Source organism: Bubalus bubalis, chromosome 8 (assembly GCF_019923935.1).
Source record: "Bubalus bubalis isolate 160015118507 breed Murrah chromosome 8, NDDB_SH_1, whole genome shotgun sequence".
NCBI classification, from domain to species: Eukaryota; Metazoa; Chordata; class Mammalia; order Artiodactyla; family Bovidae; genus Bubalus; species Bubalus bubalis.
The window spans coordinates 5,520,782-5,545,210 of NC_059164.1; the positions used below are offsets into that span (position 1 = coordinate 5,520,782).

A 24,429-nucleotide genomic window follows, 5' to 3' on the forward strand; every position below is an offset into this window, starting at 1 on the left:
TCAACTTTAAAGAAATACATGTCTACTATAGTAATGGTATAAAATATAGAATTAAAACTATTAACTTTTTAAATATTTTCCTACATTATTCTATATGTTCATATATAAAATTAAGATAACAAAATACATACTGTTGTAAATCTGATTTTGGCACTTACCAATAATTGCATGTATGTCTTTCCATGATATAAATACACAGAGATAAACATAATAATACAGAGATAACAAAACACACAGATAATAAACTCCATCGTCTTTTAATACATGTATTCTTATATATTCATGGACAGCACTTTACTAACTTTTCTCTTGATGAGCATGAAGTTGTTGCTAATTTCTGTTATGAAATGTTGTGCCTTCAATCTCTTTGTAAAATATATTTGCTCACTGGTGAAATTATTTGCTTGAAAAAATCATAAGAATGAAATTGCTAAGTCTGAACTTTTATCACCTGGAAAAACTCTTGAGACATTTTTCCAAATGGAAAGGGTTAGCAAGGTCAAGACCAACTAGTGGAAGGTAAAGATACAGACCTCTTCCCATGAGCACTGACCATGGGTAAAAAAAGAAATACCACCCTATTTTTCTAATATTCCATAGATATAAATACTTATTTATTGGTCATTGATATTTTTAATGTATTTGTTAATATCCTTTGACTTATTTCTATTGGTATACTACTTTTTGTCATTGGCTGTTTTTGTAAGGATATGAACCTCCTGTTCAATATACTTTCCCAATAGTCTGAAAAAAAAAAAATTGGCGGCATTTTTGATGTTAAAAGCAGTTATTTCTTTTTCTTCATAATTTCTGGCTTCAGTGGCCTCTTTGGAAAAATTTTCCACTATCCACATGTTATAAACCAATTCTCCTGAATTTTGAGGTCACCTGTCTGAGGCTGTAAATTATCCATTTAAAGCTGTATTATAAGAGCGGTTCTCTTTCTCTTATGGCTGAGACCTGGATCTTCCTTTCTGTTTTGTTTCCAAACAGTTGTCTCTGTACAGGAGAGTGTGTAATTTCTTTGGTTCTGTTTTGCAGCAACAGAAATGGTGGCCCAGTTACAGCTCGGTTATAGCTCAGCGTTTTATTCACAAACAAAGGATAGTACACCCTTGAGGTATGAGGACAGGCCAACCCAAAGGAGAGGCCTCCACCCATCTTGGCTCCTTCTTTTTTTGTCTCCTCCCCCATGAGCCTGCCCTATGCAAATTAGGGCGGGCCAGGAAGGGGATGTGTTTGTTTCACCTGAGGTTCTTACTCTGGTCTGTGGATTTTTCCTTTGTTCCCTTTTCACAGGCTTTTCCCTTTCTTTGCCTTCAGCTACCACCATTTTGGACTCCTTTTCCCTATTCTAGGGCTTCCCTTGTGGCCCAGCTGGTAAAGAATCCACCCACAATGCGGGAGACCCGGGTTCCATCCCTGTGTTGGGAAGATCCCCTGGAAAAGGCCTTTCCCTCCACTGTTGTAGCCTGGAGAATTCCATGGACTATACAGTCCGTGGGGTCGCAGAGTCGGACACGACTGAGCGACTTTCACCTCACACTTTCTGTTTTAACTACCTAACAGTATCATCAATTGAAAAAAAAATCTGTTCTGGGCTCAGGTTTAAAATGATTATCTGTCCATTTCTAGACTTTCTCTTCTGCTCTCCCACGAGTGTCATATCTTCATAGTACTTGTGTAATATTTTTACAATATTATGTTGTAATATCCTTATTTGCAAGAATAAGCTCATTAGAATGCATTTTCTCTTCCAAGTGAATTATTTAGTGATTTCTGACACCGTCTTCCGCCTATGTTTTACAAAACCCGCATAGGTTCTGTGTGTGTGTGTGTGTGTGTGTGTGAGTGTGTGTGTTTGTGTGTGTTATCCCTGGGGATAAATAAAAGCTGAGGCAGTAACTGTCAGAAAGACTGAGCTTGGGGAGAGGAGCCGAGGCCAAGTGGCTGCCCTGAGGAGGAACAGGGATGTTGGCTCCCAGCCCGTTGGAATAAACCAAGACCCAATTCAGAACTTGATGAGCAGATGGAAATCCCTGCAGCTCTCTTCCTTGACTTTTATGATTTTCAGTTGAACTGCTGACCATGGAAACCCAGGTCACAGGACTTAAAACACTCAGAGGTTCTGGTAGTCAGTCAGGCCAGAATTCTGGATCCGTGGTGAGCAGGGTTTGCATTTGACCTTTACGCATGAGAAGTCTGAGCTGGTTACAGTGAAAATGAAGAGCTGCCACCTCACCTCTCCTGGAGGTGGCCCTGGGACTCTGCAGACAAGGCCACTATCCTTCCAGGAGCAGCTCTGGAGGCGCTCAGTCCTTGGATAGTGTCCAGGGGCCGGCGGCATGGAGGGTGTGAACGGTCGCCTGAGGCTGAGGGGCATCAGGACTGGGTGCCACTGGTGCCCTGCTCAGAAAGGCCCAGAATGATAAACAAGGCCTCGGACCTGGGGCAGCTGTGCCTCCTGACAAAGTGGCCTGCCAGGGATGTTTACTGCAAAATGTAATCTCAGGTCCCTGCATTCATCTGCTCCCTGGACAGGGCTCATCATTCCCATCTGTGTCTGGGTGAGAATCTTCCAAGAGATGAAGATTTTTGTTTTGGTCAGATTTTTTGACAGAATTGCTCTTTTCTGAAAATAATTAAGGCTACAAGATTGGGTTCAGAAGCCATTACTTTTCTGCGAAGGCCGATCAGCTCCATAGCACAGATGGAGGGTGGACGGCAGCCTTCCTGTGTATCCTGGCAGAAGGCAGCAGCCAGGGAGGGCGGCAGTCAGCTCCCAAGTCTGTGTAGGGGTCAGCTGAGGCAACACATGATCCTCAAGCAAAAACATCTGATTTCGCCCTTCTGATGGGAAAGCAAGGCCAAACTACCTCCGAAGGATTTACACATTTGCATGGAGTTCTGCGGGATCCCTAGCTCATTCTGAATCTCTTGGGAGAAGAGGCATTCTGTCTCTAATTTTTTTTTAATAACTCAGGGAAGGTTATTTGATCTATAGCAGCGAAAAAGAGCAGCAAAGGTTTCTAAATTCAGAAAGCTGGGTTCTAGTTCTAACTCCACTATGAGTTGTGTGACCTTTGATTAATATTTTCCTTCTCCTAATCTCAGCCTTCTTATTCATAAAATAGTAAGATAGTCGCAAAATGCCCACTGCGGGGTTGCGAGGGCGAACGAGCTAAGGTTTATGAAAGCTCATGGGATCCACAGCCGTGTGGATACAAATACAACCTCATGTGAGAGGATGGAGGGATCTCACACAGTCCACTTCCATGACCACGTGGTTCTGGAGCTGGAGCTCCGCTTGGTCAAGGCCCCGCCAGACACACTGAGAACGTGCCTTTATTTGGCTTCTGTTACCTCCCCATCACATCACACCCAGCACCTCTCCCAGGCTCGGGGGTCACTCAGGGCGGGTCCCTTTCAGTAGCTTGTAGTTTCCTTATCCTTCTTATTGAAGGGATCGTAGGGTGTCACAGTTGTGACCATTCGAGAGAGCGGCCCCTGGTGACGGAAGAGGTCAACTGCCATTCCTTTCCGTAAGACACTAACAAAATGGAGAGAAAAAAAGACATGTGAAATAAAGTGAGACATATAACCTCATGTATTCTCCAACTAATGATACACAAATGGGAGAGATGAAGAGAGAAAGCGATAGGAGTAGAGGGAGAGAGAAAAAGGATGCACAGAACAGAGAGAGGGTGGAATGGTTAATCCTTGTGAGTCCTGTTTCCTTTATTTCATTTATTTGCATTCAGTTCATTGACTGCATACTATGCATTATATCACAGGCTGAAAATCTATCTTGTGCCTAGAATTACAGTTGGTGCCAAGAAGACAGAAAATACAGACAGAAGGAGGTGAAGCTGCAGAGAGGCCAATGAGTAACCAACAGCTACCACACAAAGCCTTGGGGGTGTGGGCTCAGGGTGTGAGGCTGCCCAGAGGTAGAGTCATCTTTCTAGACTGGAAAGGGACCTTTCTGGTTTTGAGAAATGAATGGCTTCTCCACCTTTCACCAACAAAGGAGAAAAGGCACCCTTTTGGGGGACTGCCTTCCTTCTCCTCCCAGATGCACACTGACCTAACTCGAGAGCTTATACTTACATGAGGCCAGTCTCTGGACCTGGCTTAGATGCATTTGCATTTTCAGAGCTGTGTCACCTTACTGGCAAGGCAGGGTTTTCATCAAATGTTTTCAAATTTGAGATATAATGAGCAATAACCCCCTGCTTCTCACTGGCAGCTTCAAAGCACGGAGTCTGCACTAACCTCCCATCAAATGCCTCCTGTTTTCAATTTGCAAAATGGTGTTTAATATATATATATATATATATATATATATGGCTTTTAACAGAATGTTGTCTTTTATGAAAAGTAAGATGGCTATCCACAATAAGTGAACGTGTGTCTCATGTAGTATGTTCTATGCATGTTCTAAGGATAATGCAGAAGGGTGATAAGTATGCAGAGTTGAGTCCAAGAGGCTAAGATGCTGTCCGCTAAGATGCTTTCAATCTCTTAATGCCCTCCTTCTAGCAACAACAGTGGGAAAATGAACTCTTCTGTCTTTTTGGACTTGACACCCTATTTTTTAAACAATGTAAATTTACTCCTAATACTTAATTGCTCTTTAATGGAATAATCATCATTAGGATTTCCCCCTCCCCAATATATCCAAGCATGTTGAGTAATAGGATTCATACTTACTGGTGCACTTCTGAATCTGGTGAGGGGGTCGTTGATGGACGATCAGAATTTGCTGGATGGGTGGCTGTGAAATGAACCTTACCAGTGTATCCTGGAATATTTGCAGAGCTAAAGGAAAGAGTGAAAAGAGGGGAAGAAAGGAAATGCACACAACAATCTGCCAAAGAGTCACGGTCACCAGCACCCAATTATGAAAACATAAAGAAGGACATAATCTAAGGGTTTTGTCCCACGTGAAGGTCTGGAAGTCGGATTGCCAGATAGGAACGCATGCAGGCAGGGGGCAGAGATGAGTAGGTGACAGCCTTCCTCTCAGACTGAAGAAGCTTATTTCAAGTCCATGTTTCTCTGCTGCTTGAATTTGCATGTGTTTTTCATACCTGATCCACCATGGAGCTCTGTTTCCTAAGGAAGGTGGACATGCTTTCCTTACCAAAAAGCAGACCTGGCTCCCGAACAGAGCTCTGCGGTGCCGACTCCAATGCTGGTGGACACACAGCATGATTTTTAAATAATACTTCTTTCTCGCCACCACTAATGTACTGACTTCACACAGTTTATCAAATTTAGCACAATTCCACATACTCCTCTGTGATCATGGCCCTTTTCCTCCAGAGAGAGTAAAAGAAACACACAAGAATGTATGGCAGGTTTTTCAGTGTGGGTATGAAATTCGTCTTGATGAAGGCAAGCAAACATCCAAAACAAATATTCTATTGGGTAATTCAGAGGTGTGTGAATAATAACTACTGTTTTGACATTTTTACAGCATACAAAACCCTTTCCACGGATCATTTTCTGGGAAGAGGTGGGGCCAGTCCGAGTGCTGCTTGAGACACGGGACCTCATCCCTGGGTGCGAGGGAAGATGTGGGGTTGAGACTATCTCAAAGAGCAGAAACATGCTCTCTGCAATCACAGGGCACTTCAAATAACACCGTCTTTGTTAAGTGCAGCTCTCAGGGTCCTCCTGGTGCCACAGTAAGGAGAGAGGAAGGTCAGCTTGCCCCGGCCACTCCCTGGTCCCTCCTCTGGGAGCGGGACATCCCTCGGCGAGGGCCCTTACCTGCCATGGATACCCAGACACAAGGTAAGGAGCAGCGAGGACTGAGTCCCATGGGAGGCGCAGGGTCGGCTCCTCTGAGGGGCCCCTGGTTTGATCCCATCCTGTCCACATGTCCAATAAGGGGACCTCCAAGCACCACTGATGGCTGGAGGAATCGTCAAAACACTCAGTTTCAGAGAGGATACACATGCAGTGGCAGGCGATGAGCAGGCAGTGCGGGGCAGGGCAGTGAATGGTGAGTGCTCAGGGGCTGGGACTCAGACCTGGGCCTCTGACTCTGCTTGTTGACTCGCAGACCCGCACACAGACTACGCCCCTGGAAGCCTCGCTGCCTCGGCTACGAGCAGGGTGACAGGACCAAGCTCAAGGCTGCAGTCAAGAGGGAGGCCAGAGTCTACCTGTGTCTGTGGGCAGGCAGGTCCTCTGGGATCCTTCCGGGCATTAGCACACGAGGGGACAGGACATACAGGGCAGGGCCTGCGCCAGTAAACATTCTGTGTCTCTTCCAAGCACGTCAGTCTGTGACTAGCCGGCTTTCAGGCAATAAAATAGGAGACCCAATGCAGACAAAGGGAAGGGCAAGCACATCAAGGGCCACAGCAGAATGAGCGGTGCAAGTTAACGGATACGGTAGGCTGGGAAATCAGGGAGCCAGGCCTGCCTCCACCCCTCCAGCAGCTGTGAGATTAAGCGGGGAGAGCCCTGGGCGGCTGCAGCCAAGAGTGCACGCAGCCTCCCAAGGCCCTTAGGGTCAGAGGGATTCAGTGAAGGTAAAAGCAGCTGGCAAGTCTTTAGCACTTAGTAGGTGCTCAACTAATTGTAGTCCTAATACAAGATTTCAAAGAAATAAGAAATGTATGAAACAGCAGCCTGGCAGTGAAGAATGCAGTTGATCCGGGACAGGCAGCTGGAGAGAGAGGTAAAGACAGTGGTTTCCCGACGCTGCTGCGCCTGACAACTCGGGGATTTTTCAAAGGTACCAACGCCTGACTCCCACCCACCAGACATGCTAATTTAATTGGTAAGTGCTGTGAGCTGGAAATTGGTTTTTTTTTTTTTTTTTTTTAATCTCTCCAGATAACTCTCATGGGCAGTCAAGTTTGGAAGTCTCTGTTTCAGGTTTCAAGTTTGTTGGAGGGCCCTGGGTGAGTGAACCACCGCTGCCAAATTCTAGGCAGGACCCTTCAGGATTTCTTGGAATCTTCTCCTAGAATTGCAGCTGTATGTCAGAGTGGGAGCAAAAAGTGGGGCAGAGTCATTCATATGTTATATCTCTCCCCGAATTCATCAAAGGTTCCATGCATGTTATGAAGGAAACCCCCGTCCTCTGCGTGAGAGTTTTTTTCCACTGCCTCTAAAACACCTGCAGAATGAAAATGCCTCTAAGGTCACAGCCTTCCATCAGAGCAGTAAGAAGCCAAGATGGAAGCTCGGCAAGGGCTGGATCTAAAACACCATCCGACTATCGGTGCTTTACCTGCGGCGTACAGGTTACTGATGTTAAATAGTATTCTACGTCATGTTATAATAATGAGATTATATTACATCATGTCTAAAAATAACAAACATGAACTAGAGGACTGTATTAATGATAAGCTGCTTGGGCTTGAGAAATGAATGCAGTTGCATAATAAACTGCCACCTATTTGAAAATGAAAGTCCTCACCCACGCTGCTTCTAGAATCTATTCCATTTAACCCTTTTTCAGGGACAACAAAGGGGAACTTTTTTTCCATCTTAAGTGCAACAAGACTACAGGAGAGCAGATTCTGGGGGATGCTCTATAGACCCATGGCTGATGGGTGATAAGCTTTTTCAGATGAAAGACACTGAAAAGTACAGGCTCTGAGAGAATTTCCAAGTCAGCTGCATGATCAGACCCGTTCCCTCGTTTAAGGAAAGCTAACGGAAGCAGGAACCCATTTAAAAATAAGTCGTCTTCATGTCTGTCTTTGCTCCATAGTTGCTAGTCTTCTGAACACCTTCTGTGGCACCCAATTCCCAAAATAAGCCTAGGGTTGGTCCACTATGGGTAACTGAATAAATTACTGCCTAAGTTTATAACTAACTGGCTTTTCTCAACAAAGCATAATAAAATAGAAATTAAATAACTTGAAAAATATAAGGAAGTTTAGTAAATCAGTTAGAGAAAAAGGGGCCCAGATGGCATATAATTAAAAGACAAATAGAAAAATAAAGGAAACATGGAGAAAACCATGTTATATGTAGATTATAAGTCATGCATACGTGGATGAGAATGCCAACAGGAACAGGCTGTCTGTCTGTAACACAGGCCCGAATAATCCTCAGGAGCCCGTACCCTTTGTGACCCTTACGTGGGCTGCTTTATTTAATCTCCCAACACTCCATGTCCTTGGTCCTGGGACCATGCCATGGTAGAGATGTGGGCACTGAGGCTTGAGCACAAGTCTAAGCCATGTGCCCAGAGACAACAAGGCTGGCGGGTGGTGGAACCCCTGAAACCCAGGCTCCCAGCTGAGCAGCATCTGTCACCTGGAGCCTTGTTTATCGAGAGCTATTCTATGTCAGGACTCAAACAGGCTAGGCTCCTGATCACTTTCACATTAAGGAGGAACAGAACCCAAGTGGGGCAAAGACGACTGATGCGAACTAGGAGCGGGGGCATCAGAGAGGGATGCAGCCAGATGCTTGCGCTGAGTGTGCTGGGGGCCGGCATCTGCCTCCAGGGTGGCACCCCTGCCCTGTGACCCTGGACCGGGTCTTTCAGGACGACGTCTCCCCAAGTTGGGGTGATGAAATTCACAGTTCCCTTACAGGGAGTGTGGGGTCAGGGTACCTGGGCAAAGTGTTGGCCTAGTGCAAGAGTAGGGAGAGGAGGAGGCAGGCCTGGGAAGGTGGGGCAAGGGGAGGGAAGGCTGAGGGAGCCGCTGAGAAGTCCTAACAGCACCAGCATGCTTCTGGTCCCTGGGCTGTGCGTCCCTGAATATAATGAGATACTGTGGCCCCAGGATCTGCTCAAAAATTAGTTTCACTCTTATCATCATTGTGCTCTACAGGACATGCTTTTCTCCTTCTGTTCTCAGGGAACCTTTACCTCTTCCGTCCAAAAGGGACACAGAAATGAGCCAACAGCCCCGACCAGAGCAGGGCTGAGGCCCCAGGAAGGATTCACTGGCCGCAGGTGGCCCAGGGGAGTGGGAGCCCTGTTCTCTTAACTGCTCACAAAATGAGTGTCTGGGGCTCTTTAATCATTTACTCTGCCTCAGCCTCCTCATCTGTAAAGTGGGGAGAGAGCCTGTTCCCCCACCTTTGGCCTCATCACACTACTTTGAAAAACAAATGAGAGAGTCGATGTGAAAGTTCTCTGAAAAGGCAGAAGTGTGGGCCAATGTAAGGAACTGCTATTCATAGCCTGGCTTGAAGCTGGGCTGTGGTTAAGATTTTGTTAAAGGTGCAGCACACCCAGGAGGGCAGGGCGGTCCCCTCTGCCGGCTCAGGACTCAGCCCATGGCCGCCCTGGGATCACTTTGGACAGTTACGTGTTATTTGCAAATACTTCATCAGAGAGATAACTGAGCTAAAGGCACAGCGAATGTGAAACTGGGTGAAGTCCTGAACTAAAAGATTGAGATTTAGTGGAAGACGGCACGGTGGAAGCACCAAGCGGGTTTGGGAAACGGTGGTCTGGAAAGCACCGGGTGTGGTGGGGTTGGGTGTGGGTCAGAGGGCGCGGGCTCTGCTCCGTCACCTGGATGTGCCCCCTCCTGTCCTCCTTGGTAAAACAAGGGAGGGGCTGGGCCAGCTGAGATGCACATACCGAGACCCCGTGTGGTCCCTTTCAGAAGAAAGCCCCATTCCCTTTTCTCAGGAAAGGGCAAGGTTCCATGCTTTGGGGTCCTGACTTGGCACAGATCTGCTGTTTTGAAACCATGTGGAACCACAAGATAGGTACTAACAGAAAAAAACTTCTCTTCCACCCTGTTCATTACGCTCTTGCAAAGAATATGGCTCTAGTATTTAGGAGAAAGGTAAAGAACAGATTTGGTAAAAATTGGGGGTTCCTTATGTTTCCCTTGCTTGCTTGACACAGATTATAAGTGAGGAGTGACTTTGTATCTTTTTTTTTTTAAATTCCTACTCAGTTCCCTGAACTTCCAGAACTCCTGTTGAATCTAGCGGATACTATGGATTCTACTTCCCAAAGGAGGCTCAAGTTAGAAGTTAGGAACTTCAGTGGAGACTGAATTACTGTCTTGAATCCCTTAACTCTGAATATCCTTTAATAATACGTCATGCCTGCCGAATCAAAAAATATTTTAATGCAAAACTCATGCAAGAATTCTGCTTTTAGGGATTTGTTCTAAAAGAAATGTGTGCATGATTGTGCAAAGATAATGTGGAGGTTTGTTGCTGTATTTTTTTAACAACAGAAAAAAATTTCAATAACTACTTGGCCCACGTAAACTATACCTTGCAGTGGAGTATCATGCAGCCATTAAAAAGGATCTTCACAGCCCCCCCACTGCTGAGGAGCGTGTCCACTGCACCTGTCAATCTCACTCCTCTCCACACCGCCCCCCTGCACACACACTGATGTGCAGCTGCCTGCACACAGACATTCATGCAGGCCTGGCAGCAAAGTCTAAAATATGCATCAACTTTCAACACTGAGACTGAAAGGAAGAGGTAATTTACTTTTTACAAATATAATTGAATTATTTTTATAATAAACACATTTGGAAGGAAAAGAAGGTGCTATCTGGTGAGCTTAAATGCGAGCACTGAAGGTGTGAGGACACACACTAGACGTAAACTATGGTTCCACTGCAAATATGTTTATATGTTTTGACCTCATAGTCCATTGCAAGAAGTCTCCCTTTAGTAAATAACTCCAAGTTATGGAAAAGATTCACTTAAAAAGTATTTGACAACATTATTTATCATAGTAAGAAACAGAAAACATTTACATATGTAACCTAGACGCTAGTCAACGACAGTGCTGCGTGTGCTGTGCTTAGTTGCTCTGCTGCTGCTGCTGCTAAGTTGCTTCAGTCGTGTCCGACTCTGTGCGACCCCAGAGACGGCAGCCCACCAGGCTGCCCTGTCCATGGGATTCTCCAGGCAAGAACACTGGAGTGGGTTGCCATTTCCTTCCCCAATGCATGAAAGTGAAAAGTGAAAGTGAAGTCGCTCAGTCGTAAGTCGCTCAGTCGTGTCCGACTCCTAGCGACCCCATGGACTGCAGCCTACCGGGCTCCTCCGTCCGTGGGATTTTCCAGGCAAGAGTACTGGAGTGGGGTGCCATTGCCTTCTCCTTAGTTGCTCAGTCATGTCCAACTCTTTGAGACCCCATGGACTATAGCCCGTAAAGCTCCTATGTCCTTTGGGATTCTCCAGGCAAGAATACTGGAGTGGGTTTCCATGCCCTCCTTCAGGGGATCTTCCCAACCCAGGGATTGAACCCAGGTCTCCCACACTGCAGGAGGATTCTTTACCATCTGAACCACCAGGAAAGCCCAAGAATACAGGAATGGGTAGCCTATCCCTTTTCCAGGGGATCTTCCTGACTCAGGAATCAAACTGGGGTCTCCAGCATTGCAGGCAGATCCTTTACTGGCTGAGCTACCAGGGAAGCCCCCTGGAAGTCAATGACAGTACATCTATAAAAATAAAAAAAATTATGGTCTACACAAATAAAATATTATGATGAGTTCATAATAACATGTGCCCATGATGATGCTATAAAGTGAGTGCAGTAAAAATTACATATGTAGCATCATTATAGCTGTATAAATACACACAAGAAAGATGAAGGATGCAGATGACAGATGGAAATATGCCAAAATCTTCATACCAGCTATGTTTTTATGTGACAGTTTAGTTATATTTTTATTATCATTAATTTTTTTCTGTACTTTTTTCTATAATGATCAGATTCCGTCCTACAATTTTAAAAGTTAATTTTAAAACCATTAGCATAATCACCACCAATCCACTGGGCATGTATTGGTGCCCAGAATACAAAATCAATGAATAAGGAACATTTGAAAGCATTCACCTTTTGCGGAAACTGGTGATTCCAACCACTGAACCCAAGAGTCTGTAGCCTTGACTGTGTCTGAAATACGGCTTCCACTGAAAGGGCGGGGCAGGCAGTGTTCCTGGCCTAAGTGTCATGGGTTACGAGGAAATCCTTAAAGATGATCTCATAAAGACGTTTCCCTTTAGGAAAGTTTAAGGTGAGAAAACCAAGGAAGAGTCATTTTTGCTTTCCAGTAGGATGGTATTCTACTGGGCACAAAGTAAGTTTATCTGTTTCTGGGGTTTGGACCTCACGTAGATGACATCACATTGCATGCGTCTTCTGTACTTGGCTCAGTGCGGTACTGAGGAAACAACACAGAATTTTGTTTAGAGGTTCAAGTATATGTAGCAAAGCTACCAAGCAAAGCAAGCAGAGGATAAGCACGAAGACTGATGCGATGACTTCTGGGTTGGGGAAGGAAACTCAGGAGACGAGGTTGTAAGGGGTATACAGGCAGTGTAAGAGATGTGAATAAAATACTATTTCCTTAGCTAGGCCTGGGACATAGGCATTTCCTTGTTATTTTGCTTTATATTTTAAATATGACACTACATATTTTGTATCTATCTCTCATAATAAAAACAGAAAGTCTTTTTCTGTGTTAAAACGTTACAGTGAATGAAAGTGTTAATTGCTCAGTCACGTCTGACTCTTTGTGACACCATGGACCGTAGCCCACCAGGTTCCTCTGTCCATGCAATTCTCCAGGCAAGAATACTGGAGTTGGTAGCCGTTCAGTTCTCCAGGGGATCTTCCTGACGACCCTGGGATCAAAGCCAGGTCTTCTGCATTGCAGGCAGATTCTTTACTGTCTGAGCCACCAGGGAAGCCCTAAAGGGGTCTGAGCCACCACGGAATCCTTAAAGGGGACGCTGCGGCTGCATGGGTGGGAAATCCAACGCGGGCCTCCCGTGGGGCAGGTGAGAACTCTACCACTAACCACCTATGCTCCATTAAAATTCTATTAAAAATTGAAACCTCATCCAAAGAAGAAACTTTGCAACCTTGGATGCCCTCTAGTGCCCAATTTAAGTAAGTACAGTTAATGTCCAATTCTACATGATCCACTCAAATTTCCTTTTCTTAAAAACACTAACATCAAGATGAGGTAGAAGGGCATGCTCCCAAATTTATTCAAGTTAAACAGTATGTTATACATCAAATTTTTAAAATGCTGCCAGACTGCTCTTTACTCTCCTTGAAGAGTGATCCAGAAGAATATATTCTATTCTTCAGCAAGAATGTTTCATAAAACACTTCAAAATTCAAATGTACATTTCAAAGGAAAAATACTAGAAAATTTGATGCCAGCAGGTTTTCAATTGAGTTTATCCTTATGTTCATTCTTAAACTCTTTTTTTACAATCTCTACTTTTAATAGCAATCCTTTCCCTGCAGAAATTAGGCAAGAATCATAACAGACAAATCCTTTCTTAGGACTTAGCTAAAACATCACAGCCTTCAAGGCTTGTGGATAAAAGTGACCTCTCCATACAACCAAGATCAAGAACACTAAACTTGCTTCTCAGGAGCCTCACCCCATCCTGCCTTATACTATCATTATTGGAGTGTGGAGCTCACCGGCCCTTCAGGCTTGCAAGCTACGTGAGGGCCAAGTGTTTGGTACAGTACCTGGGATACTTTATGTACTCTCTCTTCTTTTCTTCCTTTATTTCTTACTGGTTGAAATATAACAACTCATTTATTTCTTCAATGCATTAAGTTGTAGAAATATAATTTAAAACCCAAGTTACTTTTGAAAGATAGTTTACTTTGGTCAAGTAGTCAAAAGAATTAGGGTGTCAGAATGTGTAACACATGAAAATTCAAAATTATTAGGGGATGTAGAGCAGGTATGAAGGACAGCCAATGTGAAACTGAGCTGGTTTGTTATTTTGGCAAAACGGATGTTTAAAAAAAAAATAGAGCAACTGACATTTAAAATACTGTTGGTGATTCACACTATAGGCTTACATTCTCCTGCAAGCCTTCCAGTCATCACAGAAACTGAAGGTGTACCAGCAGTGATGTGCAACAGCTCAGGGCCTAATAAAGAAAATTTGGTCCATGATTACCACAGAATACTACTCAGCCAGAAAAAGAACAAAATAATGCCATTTGCAGCAACATGGATGGACCTAGAGATTGTCATACTGAGTGAAGACAAAGATAAATGCCATATGCTATCACTTACATGTGGAATCTAAACAAAAATGGTACCAATGAACTTATTTACAAAACAGAGTCACAGACGCAGAAAACAAACTTATGGTTACTGGGGAATAAGGGTTGGGAGAGATAAACAGCAGACTGGGATTAACATACACATACTGTTTTGCTGTTGTTTGGTCGCTGATTCTGTCCAATTCTTTGTAACCCCAGGGACTATAGCCTGCCAGGCTCCTCTGTCCATGGGATTTCCCAGGCAAGAACACTGGAGTGGGTTGCCATGCCCTCCTCCAGGGGAACTTTCTGACCCAGGGATTGAACTTGAGTCTCCGGCTTGGCAGGTAGATTCTTTTACTGTTGAGCCACCTGGGAAGCCCTTGTACAGACACGACTATATATGAAGTATATAACTAATATATAACTAATACAATCCCTGCTGAATAGCACAGGGAACTCTACTGAACACTCTGTAATGATCTATATGGGAAAAGAATCTAAAAAAGAGTGGAATATATATATATATATATATATATATATATATATATATGTATAACTGATTCACTTTGCTGTACAGCAGAAACTAACACAACATTGTAAATCTACTTCAACAAATTTTTTTAAAAAACCACACAGAACATCGGCTTATTGTAGTGTGTCTTGTGAATTATCCTAATGAAGCAATTTCTGAGCTTCAGTATTTCCATGGGTGAAAGCAAATATATATATATATATATATATATATATATATATTCATACAACATTGGATGTAAACCCAGGTTAGTCAGTGTTCAAAACTGTAATCTCCTTTGTGAGAAACTATAGTTCTTTCAGGAAACAATATGTTTCTTCTTAAGTTGTGGTCAGTACCAGGCCGTTTTCTGTTTTTTTAATTATTGAAGTACAGTTGATTTAGAATGTTGTTCCAATTTCTGCTATATGGCAAAGTGACTCAGTTATATACACATTCTTTTTTATATTCTTTTCCATTATGAATTTATCACAAGACACTGAATATAGTTCCCTGCACTATTCAGTAGGAACTTGTTTATTCAAGGCCATTTTTCTATTGCTTCATTCACTGAAAAGCCTTAATGACCACGTTTCTTCCTTAATAATAACGTAAGAGGCATAATCACAGGTGGAACTCACCGACTTGAGTTTGTATAAAGGATTTCAGAGCTACGAGGCTTGGCGAGAGATGTGACGTCTCCACAGCGGTTGTCAATGTCATCAGCATTTGTAGACTGAACGCAACCACTGTTGGGAAGCAAAGACTTTTTTATAGTTTTTATTAGAAACATAGAAAACATAGGTGAACATACCCTAACTTGCAAAGGAAATCTTTCCAAAACAGATCAAAATTCAAAATGTAATACATTAACCACAGTGATGGAACAATTTGCCCTAAAAAATAAAGTAAGGAGATTTTCCTTTTTAGAGTAAGAATTGATCTTCGGTTTGGGCCAGAGTGAGTAACAGCTGGCCTGTGTTACTGAGCAAAGAAGTAGGCTGTCTGCAGCCATGAGCCAAGTCCTTCCCTGGAGCCTGGAGATGGCCTGGGGCAGGCAGGAGTGGTGTCCCAGAGTGGAGGAGGCTTCTGTGGAGACGGAAACAGGCCTGGGGTTCTGGGAAACCAGCAGTGTGCCTCCGGGCCTGAGAGAAGGCCCAATCCATCAGTGGAAGTGAGAGGGTGTCCTGGAGGCATTTCTGGGGCCACTCATAGAAAAAGGAGTCAACTTAGCTGGGGAGCAGAAGAGGCTAGAGTAACGGGGGGAGCGGGGGTAAAGATGAAAGGCCCAGATTCTTCCACTTCTTGGATTTTCTTTGTTCCAAGTTACTGTGATCTGAATGTGTATGTCCCCCCAACGAAATGTATATGCTGCAATACTAACACCCAAAGGTGATGGTATCAGGAGGCGGGAGGTACCTGAGTCATTAGTGTCCTTATAATAGGGACCCCACAAGCCCCTCATTCCCTACACCTCCTGTGGACACAAACGTGTGACCAGGGCCGTTCCTGGGCCATCCCCGCTGTCAAGACTGCAGAACTGCAGGAAATAAACGTCTGCTGTTATCAGCCCCAGTCTGTGCCGGGCTGTGCCAACACCCCAAGACTTCTAAAACACAAGGTGTTTCTCCAGTATAAAGCACAGAAGACCCGAGTGGAGGGTGACGCACTTCTCTGCCACCCACGGGAAGTCAGATTTAAATTTAGAAAAGCGAGAGGTCGCATTTCCTGCCCTTCAGCATGTGAGCCCCATTACAGCTTCCACGTCAACTGTAAAAGTCTTTCTGGTTGACAACACCTAATATGAGCAGTATCCAAGGTATTTTACTTCATAAAATAACCAATTTGGGAAAACTGAAAAAAATGCTAACGCTTTATTTCTTTTATCAAAATCTTTAACACATTTTTGATGAAACTGTCGACGGGCACCATGCTAGGAAAACATTACAAATCTGCTAGAAAGTGTATGTTGTTTTAAAGAGTGGGTTACAAACGTGACTGAGCTGTAAGTAACTACAATACAGATGTAAATCTAGTAATTTTTAAAACATTAAGAAATGTTACTTACGTATAGAGAGGGATGTATTTGCTTCTGGAACTTGGACTCACACTTAGAAAAAAAGAAAATATGGGCGACTGAGTTACTGACGTTAAGAAAAATTAGGTTGTCAGAGTACTTCTCTTACTAAGTCTTCAGATATATCTCAAAAGAATGTGCTTCCAGAAGTTTGTAATTTTAAACAACAGAAGAGACTTGAAAATGTAGCTTTACGTGATGAAAAGCAAACACAGAACAGCCAAGGATGAGTAAATCCTTGCTGACTCCTATGATTTAGTTCCAAAGCCTCTTCTCCTAGTTTTTGTTTGCTGTTTTCATCCTCAATGATTACATTGGCAAAGTTGACCTCTAGTTTTCTTAGGGGCTTCTCTGGTGACTCAGATAGTAAACAATCAGCCTGCAATGCAGGAGGCCTGGCTTCGATCCCTGGGTTGGGAAGAACCCACTCCAGGATTCTTGCCTGGAGAATTCCAGGGACAGAGGAGCCTGGCAGGCTACAATCCATGGGATTGTAAAGAGACACAAAGAAGGCAGACATTTGAGTTGACTGAGCCTTGGGTGTAACCCTCCATGGTGGAGAGAAAGCCTCCGTGGCCCAAAGAAGTTCGGTGTCTCAGACAAGACTACAGTTACCTAGGGCACTTCAGGGAGCTTAGGGTTTATTTTGTACTTTCCCTGCTCCAACCCCAGAATTAGCCATTTCTCCAAGGATCTTACAATGTCTTCTATTGGAGAAGGGCATTTTAAACCAACATTTTGGGGCTGGATATGCTTCAAATGTATGTATGAGTGTATATGAACCCGTGTGTGCCTGAAAAGGAAGTGAGAGTGCTAGCTATTTAGTCATGTCCAACTCTTTGTGACCCCATGAACTGTAGCCTGCCCTAACTCCTCTGTCCATGGAATTCTCTAGGCAAGAATACTGGAGTGGGAAGCCATTCCCTTCCCCAGGGAATATTCCCCACCCAAGGATCAAACTCATGTCTCCTGCATTGCAGGCATATTCTTTACTGTCTGATCCATCAGGGAAGCCTGTGTACCTACATGTCTACATATATTTCTGAATATATATATATATATATATATATATATATATATATACACACACACACACACTTATATATACATGCACACACACATATACATGTATTAAAATAAAGGGATACAACAGAGATATTAAGAGCTTGGTAATAGATCACGACAATAAAAGTGAATGAATACCACCAGTAAAGTGAGTCACACCAATATTTTGATTCCCCAGTGCCTATAACAATTATGTTTATACTATACTGTAGTCTATTAAGTGTACAATGGTATTATGCCTAAAGTCAATATCTTAATATTAAAATACTTAACTGCTAAAAAATGTTTACCATACTCTAAGCCTTTAGCAAGTTGTCAAATTGTTGCACGATTGTCAGGGGACGTTCAACTTTAAGGGATCCAATATGTCGTTTTCTTCCTTTGTGTGCCGTTTCTCAAGGACTCTCTATTCCTTATCAGTTTCTGGAAAACAGGAGCGAGCAGAGCTGCACGCAGTTCTCAGGACTGAGATCAGGAGAAAGAGCACCTGCTTGGATTCCTTTCAGTGACTCCCTTCAGTGACCTTTTACTTAAAGGTAATCTATTCAGTTATGCCCCTCTTACTCAGGATACGGAATGCTTTCTGGCCCTTTGAAGATTGTTATTTTCTTGGCTCTGTTTTTGCTCAAATTTTTTTTTACTGCCTAAAGCTGCCTTGTATGAAGATATATAAGCATGCGTTTCTGCAAATAAAGTACACTTGTTTCACTCGAGACTTGGGTCCCCTGCGTCCTTCTCATCGACTCCAGTCCCCAGGTCCCGGTCTACGAAGAGCATGACAATTGGCACCCAAACGGACGTGGTGAACGCCCTTGGTAAGCGGATGGAGTGACTATTAGGACCTACGGAGGTCAGTAAGTGCAGGGTTATAGGACAAATGGGTGGAAAGCCCCACCACTTTTCTACTTTACTTCAGCATTTATTTAAGGTTCAGGGACTTTTGGTTTCATGTCAACGGATGGAGGCTTGTCTCCAAAGAGTGGTTGAATATAACCCCTGGTTCCCTGATGAAGGCAGTTTCGATTTAGAAATTTGTAACTGGGCTAAAGAGAATGTTGAATGAGCCACAAGACGGGGAAAAAATATTCCAATAGATTTCTGGCCCTTATGGGTCCTCATTAAAGCCGTGATCTTGCCATTTCAAGGCAACTCTGGCCCCCCTGATATTCGTCAACAAGCAGAATGCTCATTATATGAATATGAATTAGATGATGAGACTTTACAAAAGGCCCAGTTAGAGCAACATAAAATGTTTCAGAACTTTCCCACCATCCCTGCTCCAACTGTCCCATGCACTCCTCCTCCTCTTGTAATGGGCACGAAACCGAAGGTCTCCTGGATTCGAGGACAAAATGAATCTGATAATGATTCTTCTGATGCTCTCTTTGACACTAAAGCCAACAATATTTTTTTTGATGACAATGATAAACCCCTAACACGCACTCGTATTTATGAAAACGGACGGTCCACCCCTTCTCCTTCATGACGAAGGCCTTCTGATTTACTGGCTTTGCAATCTCGAGTCTCTGAGGCCAATGATCTTTTTGCCCTTCCTGTGTTAAGAAATGTTAATGCTCAAGGACAACTAATACCTCAATATGAAGGCATTGATTTTTCTCACATGCAACAAATGAAAAAGGCTGCAACTATGTATGGCCCTCATTCACCTTTTTCTAAACGCTATGGCATCTTCTATTGGAAATTTTATTCCTTATGATTGGTGAATTTTGATAAAAGCTCTTCTTAAACCAGGAGAATATCTTCAATGGATAATGTGGTTTCATGATGTGGTCCAAGATCGTGCCAATTCTAATGCTAGAGCTGGCACTCCCCAAAACCAAATTACTTTTGAAATGTTAACTGGTATGAGGCAATTTGATTCAGTGGAAGCTCAGATACAATGCCCTCCTTTGTTGCATGAGCAATTGAAAGAAGTTGCCCTTGAAGCTTGGGATCGAATTACTCCTCAAGGGGAACCTAAAGGTAGCTACACAAAGATATTACAAGGGCCTAATGAAGCCTATGCTGATTTTTTAGCTAGACTGGGAGTTGCTATCTCCTGTAGTGTTATCGGAGAGGAAGTCAGAGTGCAGTTAGAAAAACTGCTTGCATATGAGAATACGAATCAGAAGTGTCAGAGAGCCATCACTCCGATTCGTGAGTCCAGGAATATTGATTATTTGAAGGCTTGTCGCAACTTAGGATCAGAAACTCAGAAAATGCAAATGTTAGCTGAAGCAATGGCTGCTGCCTTTAAAAAGGGGAATGAAGGATGTTTTGTTTGTGGGGATAAGAACCATTTAAAAAAGGACTGCCCTAAAAAACGCACAGAAAAAGTTAAAACTGTTAAAAAACCGCCAGGAGTCTGCCCTCGCTGTCGTAAGGGGGTACATTGGACTAAAGAATGTCAATCTAAATATGATGTTGAGGGAAATCCTATTTCAGGAAACTCAAAGATGGGGACTCCCTGGGTCCCCATCAACAAAAACCAGGGGCAAACTCCATCTTTTCCCTCAAACCCTCAACATCCGGCAGTCGATATACCAGCTCTAAATGATTTTATCCTTTTTCCTCAAGCAGTCCCCTCTAGAATACCTACCGGACCTTATGGACCCCTACCCCCACAAACCTTTGGTCTTATACTTGGCCGATCTAGTCTGACTTTTAAGGGAATTACTGTTCACCCTGGAATAATTGATTCAGAATATAAGGGAGAAATTCAAATTATCATGTCATCTCAGATACTATGGCAATTCAAAAAGGGGGACAAAATTGCCCAATTACTTCTTTTACCTTACATTTCTATTAACTCCTCTAATGGTATACGGACAGGTAGATTTGGTAGTACAGATCAAAAGCAATCCTTATGGACATCAATAGTATCTGAATATGCATGACCAAATATAAATATCAAAATTAATGGCAAAATATTTTCTGGTCTTCTTGACATTGGATCCGATATTACTATTATTTCCAAACATTTATGGCTCAAATCTTGGCCTATACAGAGAATTTCTTGCCAAATTGCAGGAGTTTCTCAAACCAAAGTACAAGAGGTTTATCAAAATGTCCAAATATATCCATGTGAGGGATCAGAAGGCCAGCCTGCAACATTATGACCTTATGTGATAGATGCACCCCTCAATAGGAAGAGATTTACTTATGCAATGGCAAACTCAAATATATAATCCACATTTTTCCTAGGGGCCACTGCTCATTTAATTAACAATACAATTATTAAAATAACTTGGAAAAATTACGAGCCTATTTGGACAGAGCAGTGGCCCCTTGTAAAAGAGAAATTAGAAGCTGCTAAGGAACTTACAGATACACAATTGAAATTAAAACATATTGAAGAATCTTGTTCCCCTTGGAATTCTCCCATTTTTGTAAAAAAAAAGAAATCTGGCAAATGGCATCTCTTAACAGATCTTCGAAAAGTTAATATATCTATGAAACCTATGGGTGCATTGCAATCAGGAATTCCATCACCTACCACTATTCCTCAAAACTGGCATATTATTATTATAGATTTACAAGACTGCTTTTTTACTATACCTTTACACCCTCTAGACCGAGCGAGATTTGCTTTCTCTCTTCCTTATCCTAATCATATCAGGCCTCATAAACGGTATCAATGGACTGTGTTGTCTCAAGAAATGATGAATTCTCCCACCATGTGTCAATATTATGTAGCCAAAGTCCTTGAACCTGTGAGAAAACAATTTCCTGACTTTCTTGTTATTCATTATATGGATGATATATTGTTTTCAGCTCCATCTATTTTATAAACTCAGCAGGTGTTTGACATAGCTCAACAATGCTTTAAAGCTTCTGGATTAATCATTGCCCCTGAAAAGATTCAAACATCTACACCTTACTATTACTTAAGATTTGTTGTTAATAGACAACATATTACTCCCCAACTAACACAGATTTGTATTGATAAATTATCACCTTGAATGATTTTTAAAAACTTTTAGGCGATAAATATTGGATTAGACACTCTTTAGGCATTGCAAATTATCAACTAATTTATTTAACACTTTAAAAGGAGATCCCGATTTAAATAGCCCTCGTTCACTTTTACAAGAGGCAGGAGAGGAACTCTGTTTAGTACAAAATAAATTGCAAAAGCAGTTTCTTACTCGTATTAGACTTGATTTACTTCTAGAGTTATTTATACTCCCCTCTCTCCATTCTCCCACAGGACTTCTTACCCAACAATAATACCGGATAGAATGGATCTATACCCATTTTAGAGGGACAAGGTCACTTACACCCAATCTTGATTTGATCACTGTAATCATTATCAATGGAAGAAACAGAGCTAAGACTCTAATTGGCTCCGATCCACATAAAACTGTAGTACCTATTAATAAATCTTAATTTGAGAATGCATTATAAACTTCTACTGATTTCCAAATAGCCTTTCTGGAATATTTTGGAGAAATTTCATTTCATTATCCGTCTAACAAACACTGGAATTTCTTCAAAAATACTGAATTTATCTCTCGCCTTGTCACATCACAACCTATACCTCAAGGTGATGTTTTCTATATAGATGGGACTAAAAACGCCAAAGCCTCATTCTGGTCTCTCAAAGAATATAAAGTCTTTTATACTAAATTTCACTCTGCTCAACAATTATATGCTCTCATTCAGGTTATTCACCTACATTCTTATCCTATTAATATAGTTTCTGACTCCTTATATTCAGTTTTTGTATTAAGAAATATAGAAACTTCTACCATAAATTCGAATCAATCTATTATCCAACAACTTTTCCTTGAACTATAATCTATTATTAGGAACCACACTTCCCCCATTTCTATTACCCATATTCGAGCACATTCTTGTCTTCCTGGCCCTATGGCTCATGGCAATGAACAAGCTGATAAACTTGTCTCTTTTGCTACTCCTGAAGAGCAACATGCTCTATTACACAATAATGCTGGCTCATTACATCAAATTTGGAAAATTCCATACTGACATGCTAAAGAAATCATTAACGATCGCTCTACTTGTAGGCCCCTACATCTTCGACCCATTGCACAAGGCATCAATCCTTGAGGATTACAACCCAATGAACTATGGCAAATGGATGAAACTCACTGCCCTAAACTTTCTCCCTCTTCCTTCTTACATGTCTCAATCGATACAAATTCTTCTTTTATATGGGCCACACCTCTCTGAGGTGAAGCTACATGACATGTTATAACCTACCTGTTAGCTTGCTTTGCATAATGGGAACACCTAGTTCTATAAAAACAGACAATGGCCCTGCCTGTATTTCTAGGCAATTCAAACAATTTTTACAATCATTTTCTATTAAACATACTACAGGCATTCCTTATAATCCACAAGCACAGGGCATAGTTGAACAAGCACATCACACACTGAAACTACAAATAAATTAAAAAAGGGGGAATACACAGGAACACGTCTATCTTCCTTATCCAGAGCAGACTTTACTAGATTCCAATGCAATGTATTTTTTAATCCTATAACTATTTTTAATACAGCTTTACTTGTTTTAAATTTTTTAAACCTACCACAAGGAGATATTTTGACAAAAGTAGAAAAACATTTTGAGGCATTGAAGGACACCTCCCTTCCTCTGCCCATTTGGTATCAAGACGGGTTGACTAAACAATGGAAATCTGGAAAATTAATATTACAGGGGAAGGGGTATGCTTGTATTTCTTCGGATGGATCCAACGAAATCAGCTGGCTCCCTCTTCAGAAGATCCACCCCAGGGGAGCCACTGGCATTCAAGATAGAGAAGAAATCCCCAGGAGGAGGAGATTCCAGTACAAGCCATGGCAGCTTTAAAAATTTCCAAGAAAGGCCACACTCGACGTCATCCACCTTATGATCTCCCTACTTGGGGACAGATAAAAAACCCTTACTAATCAAGCTGAAAATCTGGTTTCTCAACAGGGAATGCCTCAGAATCCTGAAAGTATTTTTGTTGCTATGCTTGCTTTGCTTGTTTTTGCTTCCCCCACTCAGGCTGACTTGATTAATCACACCTATTGGGCTTATATACCTAACCTCCCTTTATTGCAGGTTGTAGAATGGACAGATATAGGACTGGTCGTATCCTCTAATGACTCAGTACATATGCCTCCTCCTTGGAGCTTAGAGGGGCCCTCTAATCCTGAGGAAGAAGGAAGACTAATTAACATTTCTCTAGGCTATGAATCGGAGAAGGCAATGGCACCCCACTCCAGTACTTTTGCCTGGAAAATCCCATGGATGGAGGAGCCTGGTAGGCTGCAGTCCATGGGGTCGCAAAGAGTCAGACACGACTGAGCGACTTGACTTTCATTTTTCACTTTCATGCACTGGAGAAGGAAATGGCAACCCACTCCAGTGTTCTTGCCTGGAGAATCCCAGGGACGGGGGAGCCTGGTGGGCTGCCGTCTATGGGGTCGCACAGGGTTGGACATGACTGAAGTGACTTGGCAGGCTATGAAATCCTTCCTTTATGCATAGGCCCAGCAGAATTATGTATTAATGTTAGTTGACAAAGGTGGGCTTTTGTCCTGCCTCCAAAAAAGAACTTCCACACATTGCTTGGACTGTTTGCTGCCCTGTCTTTTTATGAGAACCATGTCAATACTACCAAAACTCTAGGAAAAGCACAAAAGTGGGAATGTAAGGGGTTTACTTATAAGCATTTTAAATATACTCCTGTTTATTGGGATAGATGGTCAAGCTAAATCAGGAAAATTAATGTTTGTGGCCAATTACACCAT

General features: G+C 42.6%; 1 protein-coding gene across 1 annotated transcript in view; it reads right to left on the reverse strand.

Annotated features, from left to right (window-relative positions):
- Nucleotides 1-1,454: 1,454 nt before the first annotated feature.
- SPATA48 (spermatogenesis associated 48) overlaps nt 1,455-24,429 on the reverse strand; it is a 64,637-nt gene continuing 41,662 nt past the window's right edge. Inside the window, exons 6-9 of the mRNA XM_006069707.4 lie at nt 16,591-16,632; nt 15,164-15,271; nt 4,714-4,821; nt 1,455-3,550 (exon numbers count right to left, since the gene is read on the reverse strand). Coding sequence (XP_006069769.4) covers nt 3,427-3,550; nt 4,714-4,821; nt 15,164-15,271; nt 16,591-16,632 — 382 coding nt within the window. The 3' untranslated portion in view covers nt 1,455-3,426. The remainder of the gene's footprint in view (nt 3,551-4,713; nt 4,822-15,163; nt 15,272-16,590; nt 16,633-24,429) is intronic.